The sequence below is a fragment of the Delphinus delphis genome, chromosome 13 (genome assembly GCF_949987515.2).
Source record: "Delphinus delphis chromosome 13, mDelDel1.2, whole genome shotgun sequence".
Lineage (NCBI taxonomy): Eukaryota > Metazoa > Chordata > Mammalia > Artiodactyla > Delphinidae > Delphinus > Delphinus delphis.
In genome coordinates this window covers 30,666,751-30,689,688 of record NC_082695.1, presented here as the reverse complement: position 1 = coordinate 30,689,688, position 22,938 = coordinate 30,666,751, and the positions used below count along the sequence as shown (strand labels likewise).

Sequence of the window (22,938 nt, the reverse complement as noted above, 5' to 3'; positions counted from 1 at the left end):
TTTTTGTGTGTTTGGCTCATTGGCCTGTAAAAAGACATGTCACACCTCTGCAGGCAGTTTGCTATACCCTGTACACTTTTTGAACCTCAGAAATATGGATTTTTCTAGCAAGCACATAGAATTTATTAGGTACACTTACTTTTTGATAAGAGAGTGAATGACCAATTTCAAGCAGCAGAAAAAGCTGCAAGGGTCTTTTGCAAACAGTTACTGCTTTGTGCAGGATGCTGTGTGATCCTTTCTCCCACATAAATGATTTCTGAGAGCTAAACATAAGCATGACCCCAGACACAAAGTATGGAAAAAATGTCAGGGACAGTTGATTTTTATTTTAATGCCTTCAAAGTTTAGTTTTAAAGAAACTGTTGGAAATGTCCACTCTTAACTGATAACATCCTCAAAATCACCCACTCACATTTCCTTTATTGATTATTCAGTTCATATGAAAGGTGAACACAGTTGATGCCTTCTTATTGACAAGCTGTTCACTCATTTTATTACTTGATGGTGATTTGAGAAATGCAGATGGAAAAAATAAAGCCATTTCATCAGACCAGTAACGGCACTAATAATTCTCTGGAAACTTCCAGAAAGTAAGTTATAAGGGTTTGATCATCTTACCCATAGGCTGTAGGCCCCATCAATAAATGAGAGCAGTAACTGTCATGAAATTAGAACAAAAATTAAAAAGTAGATTAATTTTTTAGAGATGGTATATATCAAACAATCTAGCATCTCAGTTTTATATGAAAAATTATGTTTCTGATTATTAGTTGTACGTCATACATGCCCTGCATGCCCTACAGTGGAAATGAGGTGCAAAGGAAGAATGATAAATTCAAAAGCATAATCAGGTTACAAATGATACATAAAGTGTGAACGGAGATTATTCCAGGGGTACTGACTGACTTTGCATTCCCAGAAGGAGAAACAATGATGTACAATTTAAATGAAAAATCTTGGAGATGTTTTGTGATTATATGTAATGTTAAGGTACAGCTGGAAAAAGCAAACATAGATAGCAAGGAATTCTCATTTTTCTGAGCAGCAAGACATGAAAGAACTGACAATAATCTTTAAAACCAGGGTGTTGCTATTTTTAAGAAAAAGAAAAGACCTCTGCAAAAGGTGAAAAATAACTATGAAAATTATTTGAAATAGATTCTCTATTCCATAAAGTCATAAAAATGCTAGTCCAGAGTGGCTGAGGCTTCCCCGATGGATACTTTAGAATATCTCTGGGGACCAGTGCTCTGAAACACACTCGGAGAAACAGTATTCTTACATGTTTCCACAGCTTCCATTTTGTTTTTTCTCATAAGGTTTCTCAACCTCCTGTTTCTCTTTTCAGCAACTTCCCACGATTCCTGTCCCCCGACTCTTTTCTCTCTTTCCCCCCTCAAATACCAGAAGTGGAATTTTGGTATTTGATTTTGCATGTTGTGAGAATGAAGTATTTTGTTGTTTGAATTCAGTGCAAACGTTGAACCCAAACACCAGGTCCGCCATCAGAAAGCGGGCCAGGTATTTCCATGAGTGGCACCGACATCCACCCAGTGCCTGGCGCTCTTAGACCGGAGGGCACTATGTGCGACCAGTGGGGTGCCCTCCGTGAGCTCCTGCATCCTTGCAGTTCCCATCACCCACTTGGACCAGACATTGGAGGCCCCTGGCCTGGGTGAGGCAGCAGCCTTCATTGCTCTCCAAAGGGAACATCCTTCTTTCCTCCAGTTGGGTTTTGAAGCTCACCCGTGGCACCTCTCGTGGCCTCTTGCAGCGGGCACGGAAGGCTGAGGTGTCGCTCGTCTTGCTCATCTCGAGTCCCCTGCAGAGCCTCTTTACAGGACCTGGAGCATAAAAGGAGCTGTTTATTTGAAGACTGTGAAAACCAAGATCGGCCGCATCACAGGGATGGGCATAGGATGGCTCGGGCAAGTGGTCCATCCTGTGTCCATGCCAGGGATGTCACTATCGGTGTCCATCCCATCTGCTCACTGGGATGGAACTCGGAGAAGAGGCCCTCTCTGCCTTTTCTCCTCCTCCCCTCCTTCCTCATCTAGTTGTGAGCAGGGAGGAGGGGCCCCAGCTCTGTGTGCCTGGATAAACCTGCAACCCCACCGAACCCGCACATGTCCGTCACCATCTGCCTTGAGATCATCCGGATTCATCTCATGAGGCCCTTTTTCTCAAGGAGCCTGGGTGTCCACCTCCCCCTTCTTCCCCTAGACCTTCGCCCCCTTATCTCTCTGTACGACTCTCTCCAGGTCCATCCCTTCTGGCCCCTTCAAGGTCACTGCTCCAGCAGCCATCTCCTTTCCCTCCTGCGTCATCAGCTTTTCCCTCTCTCGGGGACCGTGCGCATCACCATTCAGAATGCCCTAATTTCTCGCGTCTTAAGGAAGAGAGCTTCCCCGGATCCCCACACTCCTCCCTGGCTCCGTGGCGATGCTCCCTCTCTGCCTGTATCACACTGACTTCCTCCCTCTCCTCACCAATTTCCCTCCTCCCCCCTCCCTCAATCTGCCATTCCTTTTCGTCTCCATTACTGGTCCCTCCTCGTGACGCACTCTCTCTCTTCACCTCCCAGATGCCTTCCTGAGTCTCATGGCTTTAAAGACCATCGTTTTGCTGGCAACGCCCCAAATGTTCACCCCAAGTCTAGACCTCTCCCCTTTATGCCCCACAGCCTACTTGAGATCCCTTTGGGTGTCTAGTATCTCAAAACTAACTTGTCCAAAACCAAATTCCTGATTTCCCCACCTACCCTTCCACACCTGCCCCTCCAAGTCCTCTGCATCCCAGGACATGGTAACCCCATCTTTCCAGTCACTCCTCCCAGAAACCTGGATGTTGTATCAACACACCCTCCATCCAGTTCATGGACAAATACTGATGGCTGGACCGTCAAAATAGATCTCAAGTGCGACCATGTCTCACAACCTCCACTGCCGTCTTATTCCAGACCATCCTAATCTCTTGTGTGGACTATCGCGATAGCCTCGTAACTGACATACCTGTTTTCACTGTTGACCCCCGACGGTCTGTTCTAAACACTGCCACCAGTGACCCTGGTGATCCTGCGTGATCCTGTTGAAAGCTAAGCCAGATCACATCCCTCCTCCACTCCGAATACCCCCGTGGCTCCCGTCTCGTGCAGAGGAAAAGCAAAGTCCTTCCAGGATCTCTTGAGGTGCCCCCAAGTCTGTCCTTGTGCCCCCCACTTTCCCGGCATATCCACTCCAGTCACACCTCAGTGTTTCACAGTCTCGTCTTGTAGCTTTAAACTTTTTCTTTCCACTGTCCTCCCTGGGTGTCAGCGTACCTCACACCCCTTCCTCTTTCTGGTCTCTGCTCACACGTTATTTCTCAGTAGTTCTTCTCTGATAGCCCATCTTGGAGCTCAGCGGCAACCGCGCTGCCCTGCCATCCCCACCCAACACGGGTTTCTCTGTAGCACGAGCACCGATTGACAACCTGCACAGTATCGTTTACCTCTGGGTCTGCGTCCCACAGGAATCTAATTTCCACAAGGAGAGAGGCTTTTGTTTTACCCACGTGCTCACTGCTGTGTTTCTAGAACAGCACACGGCACATTGTTGGATGTGCAATAAACTCTTGATGTATAAATGGAGAATATTACTGATTTCCCCCACAGTCAAGGGCAGCCAGCCCTAGTCACCATCGTGCAGAGGTTCTGGGTAGCCACGCCCCCCTCCCTTCCCTCTAGAAAGGCTTTCCGTTTGCTCAGGAGAGGAAGACCTTGCCCTGGGGGCTCAGCCACTCCAGGCAGCGGTGATGCCTCCGTGTCCTTCTGGGCTGGTGTCCGTGGGTCTTCGGGGGAAATTTCTGCAGCCTGTGCAGTGGTCAGAACTGGGCCCAGACCCTCGAGCCAGTGGCTGAGTACATCCAGTTCTCAGCCTGAGAGCTGCTGTTACTGAATTTAACGTCCAACACTGGACCAAGACGGACTGTTTCCTGCCAAGTTGAAAACCAGCCAAACACTGCATTGGCTAATCGCTCCCTTTCTTTTGAGAGTTTTCATGTTAGACATCATAGCTGAAACCTTAAATAATGCAGGCTCACTGGAATACCATCCTTTTTTAACAAAAAACTTTTTTTGATCATCGAAACAAAACAACGCACCCGGAGCTGTCACTGGGAGTCAGCAGCGTGGGCATCTGCGGAGATGATGTTCATTCTCCTTCCCCCTGAACATTTAGCTTATTTATCATTTTAATGAATACGTCCAAGCCTAGATAATGCCCACTGTGAAATGCATACATTTGAATTTATTCTCTTTAAAAGGAGCTACATGTGCAGTAACCTCTAAGCAGGATGCACAGTAGAAGAGAATAAAAACACCTTTCCATGAAGAATTAGAATTTATACCGAGAAAAAAAGAATAAAAGTTTATACCGTTAGAAACCCGGCAAGAAAATAAAACGGAAGGGGAAATATTATAACAACTCTCTTGCCAAGCAGTTTGTAAATTACACTCTTACGGGCATAGATTTGGGTAAAGGGGGAAAAAAAACAAGCTATCAGTTGCAACCACATTCTGTCACAAATTATCCTCTGTCTGAGGCTGACTGACAGCTCACAAGCACATGTTTCCAAAGCAAGAAACGGGGAGAGAAGAGCATCATGTGGGGGAAGGACGGAAGGATGTCCATCTCAGGCCGGGATGGAGGGCAGAGCTCACGGAGAAGGCAGGGATGGTGTGTCCCTGAGGGAACCTGCAGTGAATGACACACCTTAGCGAGATTTTCCCGGGGTCGTGACTCATTTCAGCCCAACTTGTGTTTCCCCAGAGTAGTCCTAAACCCAGACACCTGAACGAGCCCCTTCACCCACGCCCCACCACGGTGAGCTGGTGGCTGTACCTTTCAGGCAAAGGGAGGGTCGTGCACAGACCTGCAGGGCAGCTCTCCTCATGTTTTATCAGTTGCTCCCCCATTTTGCATGATTGCTGCCATGGTTACCTTGCAACTGTGTCCCACAGAGATTGAACATTTCATTTTCTTGACCTGCAACGTGAAATGAGTTAAAAGTAGGTGCTAAAGAATGATGATCCTGACCTTCGCTGGCTGCATAGCAATGTGCTTCCTGCAGGGAATGAGGGGCCGCAGGGCTGATCTCTTTCCCTGACCCAAGGATAGGTAGGGTCACTCCTCACTTCTCATAGAGCTTAGGAAAAAGGCTAAAGCACAACATAACAGAAGCAAACACGTGACCATTAACAGGACGCTCTTCTCTTATGGAGTGTTTATAATGTATGAGTTGAATCCTTGTAATTTTTTAAATTTAAATTTTTAAGCCGAATCCAGTTTTTCTAAATAATTTCTTCCCTGTGTGTTGTATTTACTGGAATAACTTAGTTACAAAAAACTTAGAGAATCATTTATTTAGAAAACATATCTGGAGAACTTGCATTCTGTCCCTAGTGAGGTAAATGGAATGGTCCCCAATGTGCCAGCATTTGGAAGAATAAAACCAATTAGATTTTATTTTTTTAAGTTAAGTTTTCAAACTGGATAAAAAAAAATCAGAATTGAAAACCATTGGACTTTTTGTCAGTTTTGTGAATTTGAAATATGTTATTTTTACATGAATGGCTTTTTTCACCTTTTATTCATCTTTTAAAACATACACAATGAATCTTTAAATTTTTCTTAGCAGTTTATTCAAAGTAACAGTATCCTCCAAATCTACCACTTGGCTGTATGTTCCAGTGGCCTGTTGTAGTGGTATACTTCAGATGTTATTATAATAAAAAACAGTAAATATTTTCGGGGTTCATTTGGACAACTGTTTGAGGGATATTCTTTCAAACAAAATAACAGAACATCCTCCTGAAGTGGTCAGAAATAAAAATGGCCTGTAAAGAGTCATTATATCTGGCAGGGTTTGTATTTAATAAGGTGTGATTTTTCACATCACCACTGCTCTCCTTGCAACCGTTGCTTTGATTGGAAAGTACACATGGGGTGGAAACTCGGGTGATCGTGGCCCTCTGTCTCCTGCCTTGTGTTTCTCCCCGATCTTGAGCAGCTCCGTCTGTCTGATGGCCACGGCCATGTTCAGGGTGCAGAGTCTCATATAAAATCGTAATATGAATAACTTTTGAAAGAAACATTTATATGTTCCAGTGGAAACAGATGGAAAGTTACAGCTTGACACCCTGCTTCTCTGCGATGACTCATCTTTAGACTAAGCCCAGCCTGGAGTGCACAGGAGACAGTGATGGTTAAGTTTTTCAAGAATCAGATGAAGCATGAATGCAAAACCCAGTGGAAGAGTAGAAAGGGCTGGTACCGTAGCCAGTGTTGATTTCATTTTTACCAACAAAAGCAAGAAGAAAATTCTAACATGAGAAATTTGGGCATAAAATTCCTACTTTCCCAATGACCTGTCTCCCTAGGGAGGGGACGTGATGGCTCAGATGCCAAGGACTGTCGTGCTCTGATTAAAAAGGGGGAAGCCCTTCAAATGTGGATTCTGTTTAGTGAATTGAACATTTCAGTCCTAATATTTTTCATCCTGAACTCATTTAGCAGAGGAAATGGATATTTCATCAGACACAGACTTGACATTCCATCACATTATACTGTAAACAGGACAGATAGTGTTTTGAAACTGGGAAAGCAGGAGAGCTAAGACAGTGGCCACTGGAAGGCCCTGGTTATCTCATTTAAACAGATACGAAATGTGGGTGCCAGTAGTGTGATCATCGTCCGCTTCCCACTTTGTGAATAAATTGCTTAGAAGGACTCTTTTGCCTACCAGATGTGACCTAGATTTAGATTTTCAAAGGCAAGGGGGAGAAAAATCTCTATTGTGTTAAAAAAACAATTGCTGGTAAAATGCACAGTAAGTGAGCTTATCTCTCTTCTCCAGGTGTTTGGGCTAATATTGTTATGGAATTACTGCTTCATTTATGAAAAATAATTGGGGGAAATGTTCCAGCAAATTAACTTTGGATAAGGGCTGAGGATGTCTATTGTGTTGGTAGCAAGTTTCTAAAAGGCAGAAAGATCAGGGAGCCCATAGAGATAATAAAAATATTTTAAAAACTGTGTTTGAGAAGAGTCTCTTATAAAAGGGTCAGTCGTGGGTGTGCTTTCCAACTTGTGTTGGGGTTTAGTGAAATAGGGAAGAACAATGCGAACAATTACATTCCTTTCAGCGCCTGTGAAAGCCGTTGAAAAAAAATCAAAGCTCGTCTGTCTGCTAACTCTGATAAGTCCTATGACTCTGTTAAATGCAGCAAAATTTTAAAAAGCTAACATTTTTATTCTCCCTTACCCACCGTGTCTTCTTTCTCGTTTCCTCTCCCCTTCAGGAGCTGCCACTCCAAAACCAGTCCCAGAACCCGAGAAACAAACAGACCACACAGTCAAGATCGCAGGAGTCATTGCTGGCATCTTGCTGTTCGTGATTATATTTCTTGGAGTCGTGTTGGTCATGAAGAAAAGGTGAGCTCCCGGCCGTTGCCACCCATATGCTTCTTGGCCCGCTGTTTGCCAAGAGGCTTCTTGTGTGTGAAAATACTCAGTTACTCATTTGGCTTTGATGACCAAGATACATCTGTGGCTCTGGTTGTTCCTATTTTGCATCATAAAGCATTCAAGGTTATGGGACAAAATTTAGGGTACATGGCTGTGATTTTGTGTAAATATGCAGTTTCTCATGCCGGGTCAACATAAGGATCATGTGTCTTCCCACAAGTTGGTTGGTACATAAAACTTGGCAGAATGAGTAAAATCATTTATTCACCAGGAAATGTTTAGTATTTACTAGCAACAGACTAGGTCTTGAGGATATGAGAAAAAAGACTTTTCCTTCTCATTATATTGAAGATTATGGCGGTGACAGAATTTACTGGGCCCATGTTATGTGCGGGCACCATGTTCATATCCCGTGAGAAGGGGACTCTCAGAAAGCAGCTGGACAGCAACGCAGGGCATGGACACATAAGGGCAAGAATGGTCGCATGTTGGATGTTACAAGGTTGCCCTGTTTGGCCAGGGGTGGTCAGAGGAGGAGAAAAACAGATATGGCTATAATAAGCAATCTTCACCTCTAATACGTGAAAAATAGGCAGTGTCTTTTGTCTTGTGGAAATGAGTGAAAACTTGCTTAATAATACAATGTTCAGTTTATATAGAAATGATCAACATAAAATATAGACAGCAAGAAGTGAAAAGACAGATTGTCCCTTTTTTATGTAGTTTAAAAACAATTATAAACAACAGGGTCCTATGTGTAGCACAGGGAACTATATTCAATATCCTGTGATAAACCATAATGGAAAAGAATATGAGAAAGAATATGTGTATACATGTATAATCGAATCACTGTGCTGTACACCTGAAACTAACACAGCATTGTACATCAACTAGACTTCAAGTTAAAGAAAAGATTTTTAAAAATGATAGAGTGTGAGTAAGGTTACGGAGGATAGGAGGTGAGGACAGAGGGGTCGGCAAAACCAGGTCTTGGACGTCTTGTCTGGTCATCTAAGGCGCTGGACCTGGTCGTAAAATCCACTGGTGGCATTTAAGCAGGTAGTAATGTGACGTGCTTTTGCTCGCAGAAAGATCACTCTGATGTTAGGGTTGAGGCCAGCAAGGAGAGAAGAAGGCTGGAGTCAGGAAGACCAGCAACTTCAGAAACATAAGGAGCTACGTTGTAGTAGCCGTTTGCAGGCCGATCTGAGGGAGATGACGCAAAATAGAAAGAACCTCCTTGCTGCCGTGGCAGTTCGTGGGGGTATCGTCACTCCCCAGATGTGGAATGTGTAGGAGGTGGGACATGTGGGGCGTGAAGACGGGGAGCTCAGCTCTGCACTTTTTTAAGTTCACTCTTCCTGTAACGTGGAGTAGACATGACCACTGAGCAGTCAGATATGCTGGTGTGGGCCAGGAAGAGTACTTTCCACAGTCAGAGTCATCCATCCACATATGGCCGGCTGAAGCTGGGGCTGGGACGAGGGCACTTAGAGCTACTGTTGAGTCAGAAGGAGGTCAGGGATGAAGGTCAACCCTTGGGTCACAGCAACATTTACGGGGGGAGTTAATATCCAAATGTGTATACATACACATACATCTTTCCTTGCTTCTTCCTTCGTTTTCTGGTAACTGGTCTAGTTACGCCTTAGGACAACCAGCTGCTCTGTCCCAGCTCATATGTGACTAATGGGTCCCCATCATTTCAGCTACTCCTCCCCACTTGTCATCCATCCTCTCTTCCTTTCTCTTTGCTCACACATCGTTTAATTTCTCTCCATTTTTAAAATCTTTTTTCTTGTGTTGAGAACTTTCACGATCTACTCTCTTAGCAACTTTCAAATATACAGTGCTATAGTGTGGTGTATATATAGTGTTACTAGTATAGTGATATTAACTGTAGTCCCTGAGCTGTACATCCCATCCCCAGGACTTGTTTATCTTATAGCTGGGAGCTTCCTCCTCCTTTTTCATTTCTCATCTCTCTAGCTTTCCTTTCTTTACCCTTCTCTGCTTCTCTAGCTGTCAGTCTCTTTATTTCTTTCTCCCTTCACATCTCTGTCTTTTTTCTTCCTTCTTCTCCGTCATCTCTCATACACTTTTTCCTGGATGTGCTTTTTCTCTCCCCACCTTGGTGTTTATGTAGAAAACTTAGCTGTAGTACCAGTGGTTGGTACTTTTTTTTTTTTTTAATTTTATTTATTTATTTTTGCTGTGTTGGGTCTTCGTTTCTGTGCGAGGGCTTTCTCCAGTTGTGGCAAGCAGTGGGCCTCTCTTCATTGCGGTGCGCGGGCCTCTCACTATCGTGGCCTCTCTTGTTGCGGAGCACAGGCTCCAGACGCGCAGGCTCAGTAGTTGTGGCTCACGGGCCTAGTTGCTCCGCGGCATGTGGGATCCTCCCAGACCAGGGCTCGAACCCATGTCCCCTGCATTAGCAGGCAGATTCTCAACCACTGCGCCACCAGGGAAGCCCGGTACTTTTTTTTTTTTAATATGGTCCAGTATAAATTCTAAGTAGCACTAGGCCCTTGTACGCCTGGATATTCAAACTAAACATTTTGGAGAGTTGATTTTTAGCTGTGGGAATGTGTTGGATTTTTGTGTCATCTGGCAAGTTCTCTGTGAGGAATAGCCTGAAACTACAAATCCAGTTGCCCTCGTGACCTTAGCTAAATATTAATTCATCCTCCAAGGGTCTGTTTCTGCAGGATTAATTCATTATTCCACCTTGGACTCTCAGGCAGTCATGGAGGTTGTGTTATAAATTATGCATTTGAAGAAACTGCCCATGGTAACATATGGCCTTGATACAACTTTAGACTAAATTCCAATAACTCATATCAAATTTACATGATTATTTACTAGATAATAACCTTAAAGGGTTATTTTCACAGCATGTGCCACTTGTGTATTTGCTTTTTCTGAAATATAGAATATGCTCCCTCGTAAGGCAAATTTTCCAATATACTATGCCTCTAAGTACAAAACGTATAAGATTTTGACCTGAACAGTCATGTGGTCCAAACTGTCCTATTTAATAGAAATTCCAAAAACTTCTAATTGTTCAGGGTTTTCTCCCAAAATTTGAGTCTAAATTTTAAAAGTTGTATTTTTAAACAGAACCGTTAAAATATGATAGTAATCATGAATAAGTGGCTGGAGAGTTACTGATACATAACAAGCTACAGTGTTTGGTTAGCAACAGGGAGTTTAGATTTGGAATTCCTAGACCTGTGTTTTAACTAATTTTGTGATTCTGACTTTCTCTGGGCCTTAGTTCCTTCATCTTTAAGTTGAGCAAATTGCACTCCCCGATCTCTGAAGTCCCCCCCAAACTCTCCGGTTTTCTGTTACGCGGCAGCCAATGGTGACACGACTATGCAGTTGCTGTCCTGCAAGTGCAGTGGGGGCTCCTTACTCTATCTCACGCTGTAAACATACACAGTTGCTTCTCCAAAGCTTGCTTTGTGCAGCAGATTCAGGTCTTCGTGTGTTGGCCGGTGAGGGGTTCATCTTTTAGCCACGCGTTTCCCATTGTCACACAGGAGGCACTCAGTTAAAAGGCGAGTAGTGGGGAGATGTAATGAGAGAAGGAGGGTGGGCGGGAAAGAGCTGGCTTTCAGTGTAGTGCTAGTCGTGTTTGCTTGTTCGAGCCTGTGCTAATCAAACTTGCAGGCCCACTCCTACCCGGGCCAGACTCTGGGTCGCCAATGCGAGCACATGCCATTGGTCATAAGGACATCCTGGGCCCAAGAGAAAGTGTGGGTGAAGCAAATGCATCAGTACTTCTGGAAGTACAATTGGAAGTCTGTCTTGCTGGGGAAAAGTCGGTAGTGACCGTCTGGGTGGGTCAGCATGCCAGGCCACGTGGGCCTGAGCTCTTTGGAGGAGGGAGAGCAAATTTCACTGGGAGACATTGCCAGTTATTAGCTTAACTAAGATCATGTGGGTGTCTGAAGGCTCAGCCTTCTCTAAAAATTAGTTGCTGGAATAGAACCTGTAAAATCTGTTCAACTCATACTAACTCATGGAATCCTTTCACACCTAGGCCATAATGACTGAAAACTGAGATGACCTTCAGTCTTATTTGGCTATAATGTTTTACAAACCTATCACAAATTAGACTAGTTGTTACCTGTTTGTGAATATTAATACATTCAAGCCTTGCCTAGACTAATACAATACAAAACCTGCTTTTCCTTAAAACCTTTTACAAAACCTTTCCGTGTATTTTTATCTTATTCTTTAAGAAAGCAATTTCTTATTACTTTCCCCTTCCCAGAAGTATGTGTTCTTCTGAGGGTGCAGTGTTTTGACGCAGCAAATGTTAAGAAAGGGTGTTGAGATGAATAGCTATGAAATAAGTTTCATGCAGAGTCACATGACAACACACTCTCAAAATTAATATAAAATAAGTTGAGAAGCAGATACTTAGTTTTTATCATTTTCATCCCTGTATAATTAAATTTATTTGTATAAATGAAAATGCCTGCATTTTCAACATTTTTCGTAAGGAATAATTTATCTCAATAACATGTTTGACAGAATTTAGTATACCAGCACCATCTATTTTACCCTGATTAATTATATTTACTATTGTTTCTAAAATTGCTATAGATCTTTTAGAAATTTGAGAACATTTATATCAATTACAGTAATACTTCTGTCTCGGTCATTGTGGTAAATAGAAATTACAGAAGTTGTGACTAAATGGAAATCATTAAAGAGATACACATTCTTGCTGAAAATAGCAAATGTTAGTTACTCTACTTCATGAACACCTGTTATAGGTAAATGTGACCACTTTCATCCTCCAGCACCATACCTCTATTTCCTTCCCATAAAGCATTTTAACAGATGTACATTTTGCAAAAGCAGCCCATATCATTAAACATTTAGCACCTTTCTGTTATATTTTAAAAATACTGGAACTACCAAGATAAAAAAGTTCAATAACATAGGAAGAGTATCTGGAAACATGAAACAGAAAAGATAAGGGAAAAAGTCTGATGAAAGCCCTCTTTTCAAAGAGACGCCTACAGCATGTGAGTGCAGGTAAGTCGACATTAACTATAGTTCCCCCACTAGAGCTGTTGACACTTGACATGGGAAAATTTTTTCCACTGCAGTTAAGTGTGAGTTACATGTGAAAAATGCCTTAAGTCTGGATGCTTTATTCGAAGTCCTATTTCAAAATCACATTTTCTGAAAGTGCATTGAGAAAGTCACCTCTAGACATGTCTTTTTGGTTATTTAGAATATGTGTACTTGATATGTAGCTGTGTAAATAATACTCAGTAGCTGAGACTTTTCTCCTCGAGCACATGCTTTTGGCATATGTGAAACAGGATACGTGTGTTCACAAATAGGTCCAGAAATGCCCTCCTAATCAATCAATCAGCTAGTGTCCTTCAGTTTCCTAGGTGATAACTGAGTGGGCTCCTTGTTCAGCGGTAAATTAAATTGACCTTTTTAAGGGCTCTTCTAACCTGGACTTCATATGGTTACTCTAATAGCTCCCATATTCTGACTATTTCTGGACTCAATCTAATGGTTTATTTAACTATGTTCTATTCGGGGCTCTCTGGGCCCTCTTTATAAAGAAGATTTTAAAAGGAAGGTGGGGAACATAGGCACCAGTTTTTTTAGTTTATAGGAGGAGGGGGTCAGAGAATGATAAGGGCAGCCAACAGGCTTTAGAATCTCACAGACCTGTGTGTTCACACCCCAGCTCCTACCTGGTGGCAGCATAGATTTAGGGAAGTCACTTAACCTCTCTGAACTCAGTCTGCAAATGTGAAACGTGACGATAATGATGATGATGATAATGTGTGCGGGGGAAGTATGAAAATCAAGTATGGACATAGCTGGTACTTGATAAATGATAGCCCAGAAGTTCAGAAAGCTGTTCAAGGTCCCGTGGGTATACGCGGCAGAGCCTGGGGTCAATCCAGGAGTGTCTGAGCGTTACCACCCCACTGGTCACAGCAGTAAAGCTCAGAGGTGCCTCTCACTCTGTAAGCCTCAGCTGCTCTTGCTAACCAGTAGCTGGAAACACCAAATAGTCGTCGGCTTGTTGCTGTTTACCCTTGCTGGAAGTCTACAGATATTTCAGACTGCCAGCCTGTTTTAATCTCCTTTTTGAGCTATCATTGGAGAATAGCTAAAAGAAAGCTTTTTCCTCCTCCTCCTTTACAGACGCGTTTCGTCAATCCTTTCGAGTACATGTGTTCCATGGCATGCTTGGAGCCGGTGGTTTACTTCTGATAATTCGCAGCGGCGAGGATGCTGTGTCCTCGTCTGGTTTAGCGAGTGAGAGAACTTTGTTGAGTTTTATGGTTAAGCCTTCAGCAAGCGAGCTTCTCTCCTCCCTCCTCAGAGACAAACCCTAGATTCAGGGGGCTGTGGAGTGGGCAGCGGCCCCTGGAGACAGAGGCTGACACGGGCTCTGCTGAGCTGTGTGACCCTGGCACGTGGCTGGCTTTCTGTCCCCCAGCTTCCCCAGTAAAATGCCCCGAAGGCATCATAATAGGACTTTCCCATGAGTGTTAGGAGAAGGAAATGAGTGACGACCATTACACTGCTGGCCCCAGTGAATATTAACTATCAGTACGCATGCTATGCTGCTTTGCCTGGGAGCTGTAGCTGAGGCTAGTCTCAGGTCCATTGCCCACCTTAAAGGCTTTGTTTCCACCCTCAGAGGCCAGGTGGGACCAGGAGCTGATCCTCCTTTGGAGGGGGTCCGACTCTCCTTGCGGAGTCCACGTGGAGAGCATGGGTCTTAGTTGTGAAGGTGGCTGGGAGCACAGCCGCCGGGAGGAGGACAGCTCACAGTCCCCGCAGCCTGAAGCCAGGCCTGGGTAGAGATGCTAGAGCTAAAAGCACGAAGGAAACGCTCTTGGGCCAAACTGGCCCAGCGGTATTCCTTGTGCAGAGGCCCCAGCTCCATCTGAGGGTTTTACTCCCTACACAGAAGGAAGCCAAGTGCTGGGGCACCAATACCACTTCCCTCGCAGACTTCCCGCTAAGCCCCAAGTTCATCTGAGTAAGCATGACCTTGGCACTCAGTGCAGATTCTTTGGGTACCCGAACCTGTCAGACCCAGACCCGGGCTGGGGCCGTGGTCTGCCTCCCGGGTCAGAACAGAGGACAGCATCAGTCTTTCCCAGGTCCTTAAGAGCATCCTGCATCTATAGGGACTCCCCAAGCCTGCTCTAGCACCTCTCAAGAGGTGTGGACCCTCTTGCCATGTGACCAGACCTGAGCCTGCACACACTGAGCTGGGCTCTCTCCAGCCATCTCAGGGCACAGCTGTCCTACTGATTCCTATTGGAATGACCTGTAACTTTCCAGTACAGCTCGTTTGTATCCTGTATCCGTTAGCACAGCTTATTAAAACATGTTCTTTCACTGTATCATCCCTCTGAAGTTCAAGTCTAACGGTACCTATAAGGGGCTCAGAGGGGGTTACATATCTACCACTGAGATTGATGGTTCTCCGTGGTTGCTGTCCCGAGATGCTGTGCTGATGTCCCCAGCTCTGTCCCAGGCAGGCTCTTCAGGTTGTAGAGGGTGTCTGTCTCATTCACGTTGACATGACCTCACGTTCTAGTTTGTAGGGTAGGAAACACCCAGAGCATGAAAACCGAGGATGTTTTACGTAGGATGATTGTTTAAACCTGTCGTCTTGGTCAGTGAATCCGAGAATTCAAACTTAACATTCTCACTCTTTCTAGTTTTGTATTAATGAGTAAAACAGTAATGAAAAATACTTAGACTATAGAAAATATATATATGTTAAAAAAAAAAAAAAAGTAGGCCAATATCTAACCTGACTTCTTTGGGCAAAATTCATGGTCCTTCTTCTTCTAACATAAATCTAAATTTCTTTTTAACAGGGAAAGGAGTTATATCTGGAATCTTTAACTTAGGTTCATTTATAGAAAGTTACATAAAATTAATTTTCAAAGTAGAGAAAGAGGAGCTACTGTGTTAGTAGAGGAATGCTATTTTCTTTTCTTTTCTTTTCTTTTCTTTTTGGCATAGCTCAGCATTGTAAGATGTGATGCCGTGTTAAATAATATATTGACTAATGGGAAAGGCATGTTTTTGCCCAGTGTCCTCACAGACTGTGCCTTTCAAAGGGCATAATGCTTCACTGGAAGGAGTTTTTGTTCTTATTTTCACATATACTGTTTTCCTCTTGGCCCTGCTGTGGTGGAACTAAAGTAAAGCTATTTTTATGGGTTTTACAGCAACAAGTAAAAATTGACTCATTTATTAAATCAAACATCCTTCTATTTGTTTGTAAAAACAACACAAAACCAAAAATTGGCAAAAATGTAGCGCAGGTTATCCTATCTACGAATGGCCGATTTTCTCTCTCCTGCACACGCAGGCATGAACACAGCTTTCTAAAGTTAATTATGTTCCTGAGATGACTTGGAGCACCAGTAACCCAATAGCAGAATTCCAGGGTGGACCTGGGATGTGTTTCTTCCCTGACTCACCTCATCACAGCGCTCAGGCTGCACCTTCCATGCATTCAGCCTCCTGAATTATCCGGGTACCATCTGCCTCTTCTGTTAGATTCTAACATGTTACAGGCTGTGATGTGATCCTTTCGAATTATCTCTGACACCCCAGCACAGTCTTTGCGCCTAGTAGACATGGAGTATATTTAGTATTTAAAGGCAAAAAGCACTCCTTTCATGCAAGCCCTTCAGTACTGCCCTGGACTTTGAATCGCTGTGGCTTCTTATTATTAGGGATTTATAAGTTTTATAATATAAGATGCTTTATTAATTTTTCTGTACTGTAGATTTTCTGGTGGACAGATTCCCTCTTTTGAATAGTATGATTTTTAAAGGTCTGAATAACAATTATTTAAGTTTTTTATTTGATATATTAAAATCATTTAAATGAATAGGAATATATTTAAATTCAGATCTGGCTTAATTAAAAGAAAAATGGGCTCATATCTATCATTTACTTAAATTATCACTTATTTCCAAACCACCTTTGAAACATTTTTTATAATAGTGTACTGCCTTGCATATTTTTCACAAGCAACATCAATCGAGATAGAAATTATTATATTCAAAAAAAGAATAAGAGCCTCAGGATGATGTTTTCTCTATACAATGAGCATCTGCCCTAAATAAATTAAAATATCCAGTTTTTCAGGTCTTCATTTCAGTGGGTTCACAATGGAAATGCTCAGACTTACGTCTTGGTAATTCACGTGGGTCTTCTCATCTCCAGCCCTTCAGCTGCTAATAGCGCTCCCACTGCATCCTTGCACAGCATTGTTCCTCCAAGTGTGCTTGATGAGAATTTATGGTAAACATTGGCTCACTGGCCTTCTGTCAGAAGGAAAACATTAATAGAAACAAAATCAGGAAAAAGTCATTTCCTGAACAGCTTAATGTAAGTGTGGAGTTATCCGGAGCTATCAAAATGTCCTTCATCCTTTTCCCTGATTTATCTAAAAGCCTGGGTTGTGGGTTTGGAGTCAGAAGTCAGTTGTGGAAGAATTGGCTGCTCTGCAAAGCAAATTGCTGCATAATTCCTAGGAATGGTTCTTACCTTTACTAAAAGGGAAGGAGGAAAATCCCAGAAATACATTAAGACGGTGGGAACAAAGTGGGACATAGCATTAACTGAAATTCTTCTAGGAATGGTTCTTCCCTTTACTAAAAGGGAAGGAGGAAAATCCCAGAAATACATTAAGACGATGGGAACAAAGTGGGACATAGCATTAATTGAAATTCTTCTAGGAATGGTTCTTCCCTTTACTAAAAGGGAAGGAGGAAAATCCCAGAAATACATTAAGACGGTGGGAACAAAGTGGGACATAGCATTAACTGAAATTCTTCTAGGAATGGTTCTTCCCTTTACTAAAAGGGAAGGAGGAAAATCCCAGAAATACATTAAGATGGTGGGAACAAAGTGGGACATAGCATTAACTGAAATTCTTCACTCGGTGGCTGTCATCTGGGTCTGCTCAGCGGGCATCTAGCACTTTCCAAGGAGCCCCCAGGAGCCTCAGAGCCACTCCACGGCTGTGCCACACTCACTCTGGGGCCAGGAACACCCACTTGCATTCCCTGGCAGGAAATTCCTCAATGCCTGAGCTCTACGGCCTTCACTCCCAGAGCAATTTAATTTCCTACTGCCCTAATTGCTGTGCTGGTGCCTGGACTTAAATGGCCCATCCATTTGGATCTCCAAACAGCCTCTGACTCACCCAGAAACTCCTCCCTAAGTTCTAAAATGGCTATTTTTTTAACCTGGAACTTTGGGGTGCCAGCCTGATTCTGTAAACCTTGCATAACTCTAGATCAAGTCTGGTTTATTGAACGCCTCTCACGTGGTGACATGCCCATCATTGTGTCAGCGTGAGGTCCAGGCTCTGTCTGTCACCCCATCCTGAGCCCCTGCCATCCACGGCTGATACCCAGGTTGGTAGTGATAAGTGTCCAGGGAAGCCTTCCAAGCACAGAGCTGCTGACAGTATTTTAACGAAGGAAAGCAACAGAAATAAATGGTTCATTCCCATTCTGCATACATTTTTACTTTGATGATCTACACTGATAGAAAGAACAACAATGACAACAAAATTTAACTGAAGTTGTAAGTCGCAGAGTTAGAATGATGATTCACTATATGAACAGAGAAACCGACTCTAGGAAGAATGTGGTTGATTAATGAGCTTTGTTAACAAGTTCACAGTTTCAAAGGTCAAAATTATAGACCTGATGACGTACAGCACAACACTCTTCACTGATGTTCAGGTCCTTTTCCTAACACAGAGCATCAGAGGGCATCCCCAACAATTATTTTAATACCATGTGTTCTATGACTTATAAAATTTTGGATTCTTAAAATATCTTTTAATTACTCTCCTGACTAGTGCATTAGCCTCAGCGTTTTTTAGTTTAAACTTAGGGCACTCGGCAATCATTTCCCTTTCACTGTGACACTGCTAATTTTGATGATAGTATGTGAAGAACCTACAACAATTAAGCTGGAGCTCTGAACAAATAACAAATCTTGTTAAGCTAAGGAAAAGGAAATAACCATAATGAGAGATCCATAAGCTACGAGAGAAACTGAGTTGGTTATAGAAAGACAAATTAAAGTAGATTTTTGGATTCTAAATTATTGTTGATTATGATAGCTTGAGGGACTCCCTGGAAGAGAATGGATTAGCCCACAAGTCTCTCCCAAGTTAATTTCGTGATTTGGCAAAACACAGCTTGTGAAATTTATTTCTCTGGCCACATGCAATCCCTTTTTAAATATGCATGAAAGGAGCAGCATACTGAACCGGGACCCAGAGATGCAGCCTTCCTGTTTTTATTGACAAAAATGTTTCTACGTGTATACCACAAAGAATTGAAAGCAGGGACTCGAACAGATGTTTATACACCCTCGTTCATAGCAGCATTATTCACAGTAACCAAAAGGTGGAAACAATCCAAATGTCCATCAACAGATGAATGGACAAACAAAATCTGGTGCGTCCATACAATGGAATAGTATTCGGCCTTAAAAAAGGAAGGACCGTCTGGCACCTGCTACAGCATGGATAAACCTTGAGGCCATTATGCCAAGTGAACTAAGCCAGACAGAAAATCACAAGTATTATGTGATTCTACCTCTGTGAGGTACCTAGGGTCATCAAATTCATAGATACACAAGTAAACTAATGGTGAGCAGGAACTGGGGAGAGGAAAGAATGAGGATAGTGTGTAATGGGTGCCAGTGTTTCAGTTTAGGAAGATGAAAAAGTTCTAGAAATGGATGGTAGTGACGGTTGCCCACAATGTGAATGTACTTGTTGATGAAAACTTAATTAACTATCAAGTTAAGAAGAAAAAAAGGGAATTTTATTCGAGCCAAACTGAGGATTATAACCTGGGAAGCAGATTCTCAGAAAGCTGAGAGCTGTTCCACCTGTTAGAAGTCAAAGGCGCAGTCATATACGTTTTTGAGACATCCTGATATATTACATAAAGTTCACCAAGGATACGTAGTCCAGGTAGGCACGGGCAAAGCGAGCAGCAAGTCGCCATGACGCCCTGCGGAGATGGGAAAGCACACAATGCTTTTAAGTTACACTTGCTACCGTGAGAAGAAAGAAAAAAAAATTGGTATTTACTGTTGAGCAGGTCTTCCCATCTTTGAGGAGCTCTGATTAATGTGTATGAGAGATGTACATGGCACATTAGGGAGGGAGAAGGCACAAACAAACACAGAGAGAGAATCTTATGTTTAATTTTTTTCTTGTCTTGCCTTAAAATATACATTGTATTTCATCATCCTTAATGCCACTGAGCTCTACACTTAAAAATGGTTGTTAGTAAATTCTGTGTTATGTAGATTTCACTACAATTTTTTTAATGGTTTAATATTGGTAGACAAAGGACGTTTAGACAGGTTTTGAAGTACTGCCCTCACCATTCTAACCAGCAGTCAGCCCCGGAGCATTAGGCCAGCCTTGGTACGGGGGGGCCGGGTGTATGAGGGAGCGTCTGCCTTTTGAACTCTCAGGCCTGGGCTGCTGGGAGGGTTGCTTTGCCGAGCTCACAGCAGGAGAAAACTGATGCAATTGTGCGTGTTTACCTGGGGTTAGGAAAGCTCCAGAAAGACATCCAGCCACATTCAGAGCACGCAGCCCGGAGTATCCTGCATCGTTACTGACAACGGTGAAAGCAAGGAAGCCAAATTGCCTCCGAAAAGCACCTCCTGAATTGTCACCTTAATACCCCCCAAAGCCAAGCAGGACGGCCATCAACCTGGAACCAGCCGGAACACATGTGCCCAGATTCCTGGGGAGGCACAGGGTATTTCAGTCATAAGTGAAGAAAACAATGTGCCCTCTGCCTTATTTTAAGCCACCAGAGAGTGGAATGTGGGTAGTGCTGGCGGAGGCTCTCAACAGCTGTCAGTTTTTTATTTTCTTTACTAGTAACAGCGACTCTGCACAGATCACCTACAAACAGAATATGAGTGTGTCTAGCATTCTAGAAGCTCACAGCACTTCAGATCCAATCCACATCACTCCCTAGTGCAGGCCTCAGAATTTGTGCACTTTCAGCCTTACGGCTTTGATTAAAAAGCAGAAAACAAAGAGAAAATAAATCCCGTACCTGCTGCCTAGAATGTAGGGCTGGGGCTCCTCTCATTCCATGGGTGGGTCCTGAGTCGGTCTCTGGTTTCCTGTTTCTAAGCAGACTTGCTGTCTCTGAGTTGATTGGAAGCCCTCTGAGGGCAGGATCGCTGAGTGAGTGAATAGACAGCAGGTCCTGCCAACATGACCCCTGGGCACTCTTCCCACCGCGTGGCCCCCTGCCCCCTGCCGGCTCCTCACAGAGGCGTAGCTGACTCCAGACTACCTGCTTCAAGTCATGACCAGGCAAGGAACAAGTCCTGTTCTTGCGCTCCTCTTCCTGCAAAACCCTGTCCCTGAACTGCAGCCTCCTTTTTGTGACTGGAGTCACGTGAAGACAACGGTACCCCCAGAATGGAATTCTGTGTGACTACCCTACCTTGAGGCACCACATTTTTGTATATATTATGTATGTCATCTGTAAGAGACTTCTTACAGGGCCCATCCTTCCTCCAAACAAGTTTATTGACCCAGTGAGATGATAATGACCCAAAAAAGGATACAAGGGGCTTCCCTGGTGGCGCAGTGGGTGGGAGTCCACCTGCCGATGCAGGGGACACGGGTTCGTGCCCCAGTCCAGGAAGATCCCACGTGCCGCGGAGCAGCTGGGCCCGTGAGCCATGGCCGCTGAGACTGCGCGTCCGGAGCCTGTGCTCCACAACGGGAGAGGCCACAACAGTGAGAGGCCCACGTACCGCAAAAACAAAAAAAAGGATACAAGCAAGATTTACCTTGAGAAATCTGAATTACTAAACGTCCACAAGTGAACATGAGTTGGCTTTTCTCAATAGTCATTCCATCTGTGTTAGTTGTTACTTATTTAATAGTGATGGCGATGATGATGTTGATAGCCAATAAAAATTCAGCATCTGCTTCAGACTAGGCACCATTACAAGTTTTTATGAGTGTTATCACAGTTAGGCCTTGTAGCAACACAGAGACAAGTAAATTGTTTAAAGTCACACAAACCGTAAGCGACAGAAGCAGAGGTAAAGCCACACCACCTGTCTCCAGAGCTCCATTCTGAGCAGTTCTGGCCCTTTAGTTGAAATGAAACAGACATAGAAAAAAGACGGACACAATACCTACCCGTGGAAAAGAAGCCACAGGAAAGTCCCATGACCTATATTGTAACCAGCATTCCCATATTTCTCATCCCAGTCATTTGGTGAGAGAAGAAAATTGTGCCCCGTGTGAGAGAGGAGCCCTGCAGGGCCAGGTGGACAGGCTCGGAGCTGCCCCTGGAACCCAGCTCTGCCGCTTACACTCAGGAAGCAGAGGGGGGACCTGGGTGACTCAGGCTCTTTTTGAAGCCTTTGACAAACCGAGCATCTCAGTGGGCCTGAAATAGGCCACAAAAAATGGCCACGTTCATGCCTAAATAATGTTCAAGCATCACGGTCCACACACTGTAAAACTCCACGTTGGTCCTGCAGCTCCGTCACCCAAATGCAGCGAATACTTGGCTTGGGAATCCTGCCACTGCCCCCACTTCTGGCACACGCAGTATTCGGCCCATGAGTCCACACGAAGCCTGTCGTTGCCGTGTGTGTGCATCACCCTGAGGGCCAGGCCCAACTCCTCGGCACCGCCCTCATCAGCTGGGCTCACCTTTCCAATGCCGAAGTCCATCGTTTAGATCCTGTTTCCAACCCACAGGAAAGACTGGACCTTGACACTCCAGCTGTGTTCTCGTTTCTCATATCCTCACTTGTTAGATCCTCAGAGGAGCCGCAAGGCCGCCGGGCTATGGGGGAACCGGGTCCAGCCCTGCGTTTCAGCACTGCCAGGCCTCTCCTGAGGACGAGTCACTGGCTGGTGCTGGTGGAGGCGTCTGGAGTTCAAAGGCAAGGAGTCTAGTGTCCTGAGTGAAGAAATGCCATGCAGCGTGAGGTGTGAACCTTAGCCAGCCAGGTACAGGCTCTCCAAGTGGGCTTGTGAATCCTCCCTTCAGAAACAGGCAGGGGTGGCCTGTGGTCCTGATGTGTGGAAAGTTGGGTAAGATGAATGTGATAGAGCAGCTCTTATTTTGGTCTCTGCTGACATAGCGTAGCATCAGATGCTGAGACAAATATTACCTTCCAACGATGCAGGGAGATGGGATGGTGAGTCTTTAACATCTTACCATTTTGGCTGGCATCGGGGCTCTAAAACGATTTTCATACCAGCTTTCCGCGCTTGCTTGCTTTCTTATTCCCAGTTGTAGTTCCCATTCGTATTCTCTTCTGCTAGGCAGAGAGCCATCCAGCCTCC

The 22,938-nt window shown here is 44.0% G+C and overlaps 1 protein-coding gene across 2 annotated transcripts in view; it reads left to right on the top strand.

The window, feature by feature from the left end:
• PTPRM (protein tyrosine phosphatase receptor type M) overlaps positions 1–22,938 on the top strand; it is a 745,004-nt gene that overhangs the window by 501,490 nt on the left and 220,576 nt on the right. For both annotated transcript variants that reach the window (XM_060028688.2, XM_060028687.2), the window contains exon 14: positions 7,343–7,475. In XM_060028688.2, coding sequence (XP_059884671.1) covers positions 7,343–7,475 — 133 coding nt within the window. The remainder of the gene's footprint in view (positions 1–7,342; positions 7,476–22,938) is intronic.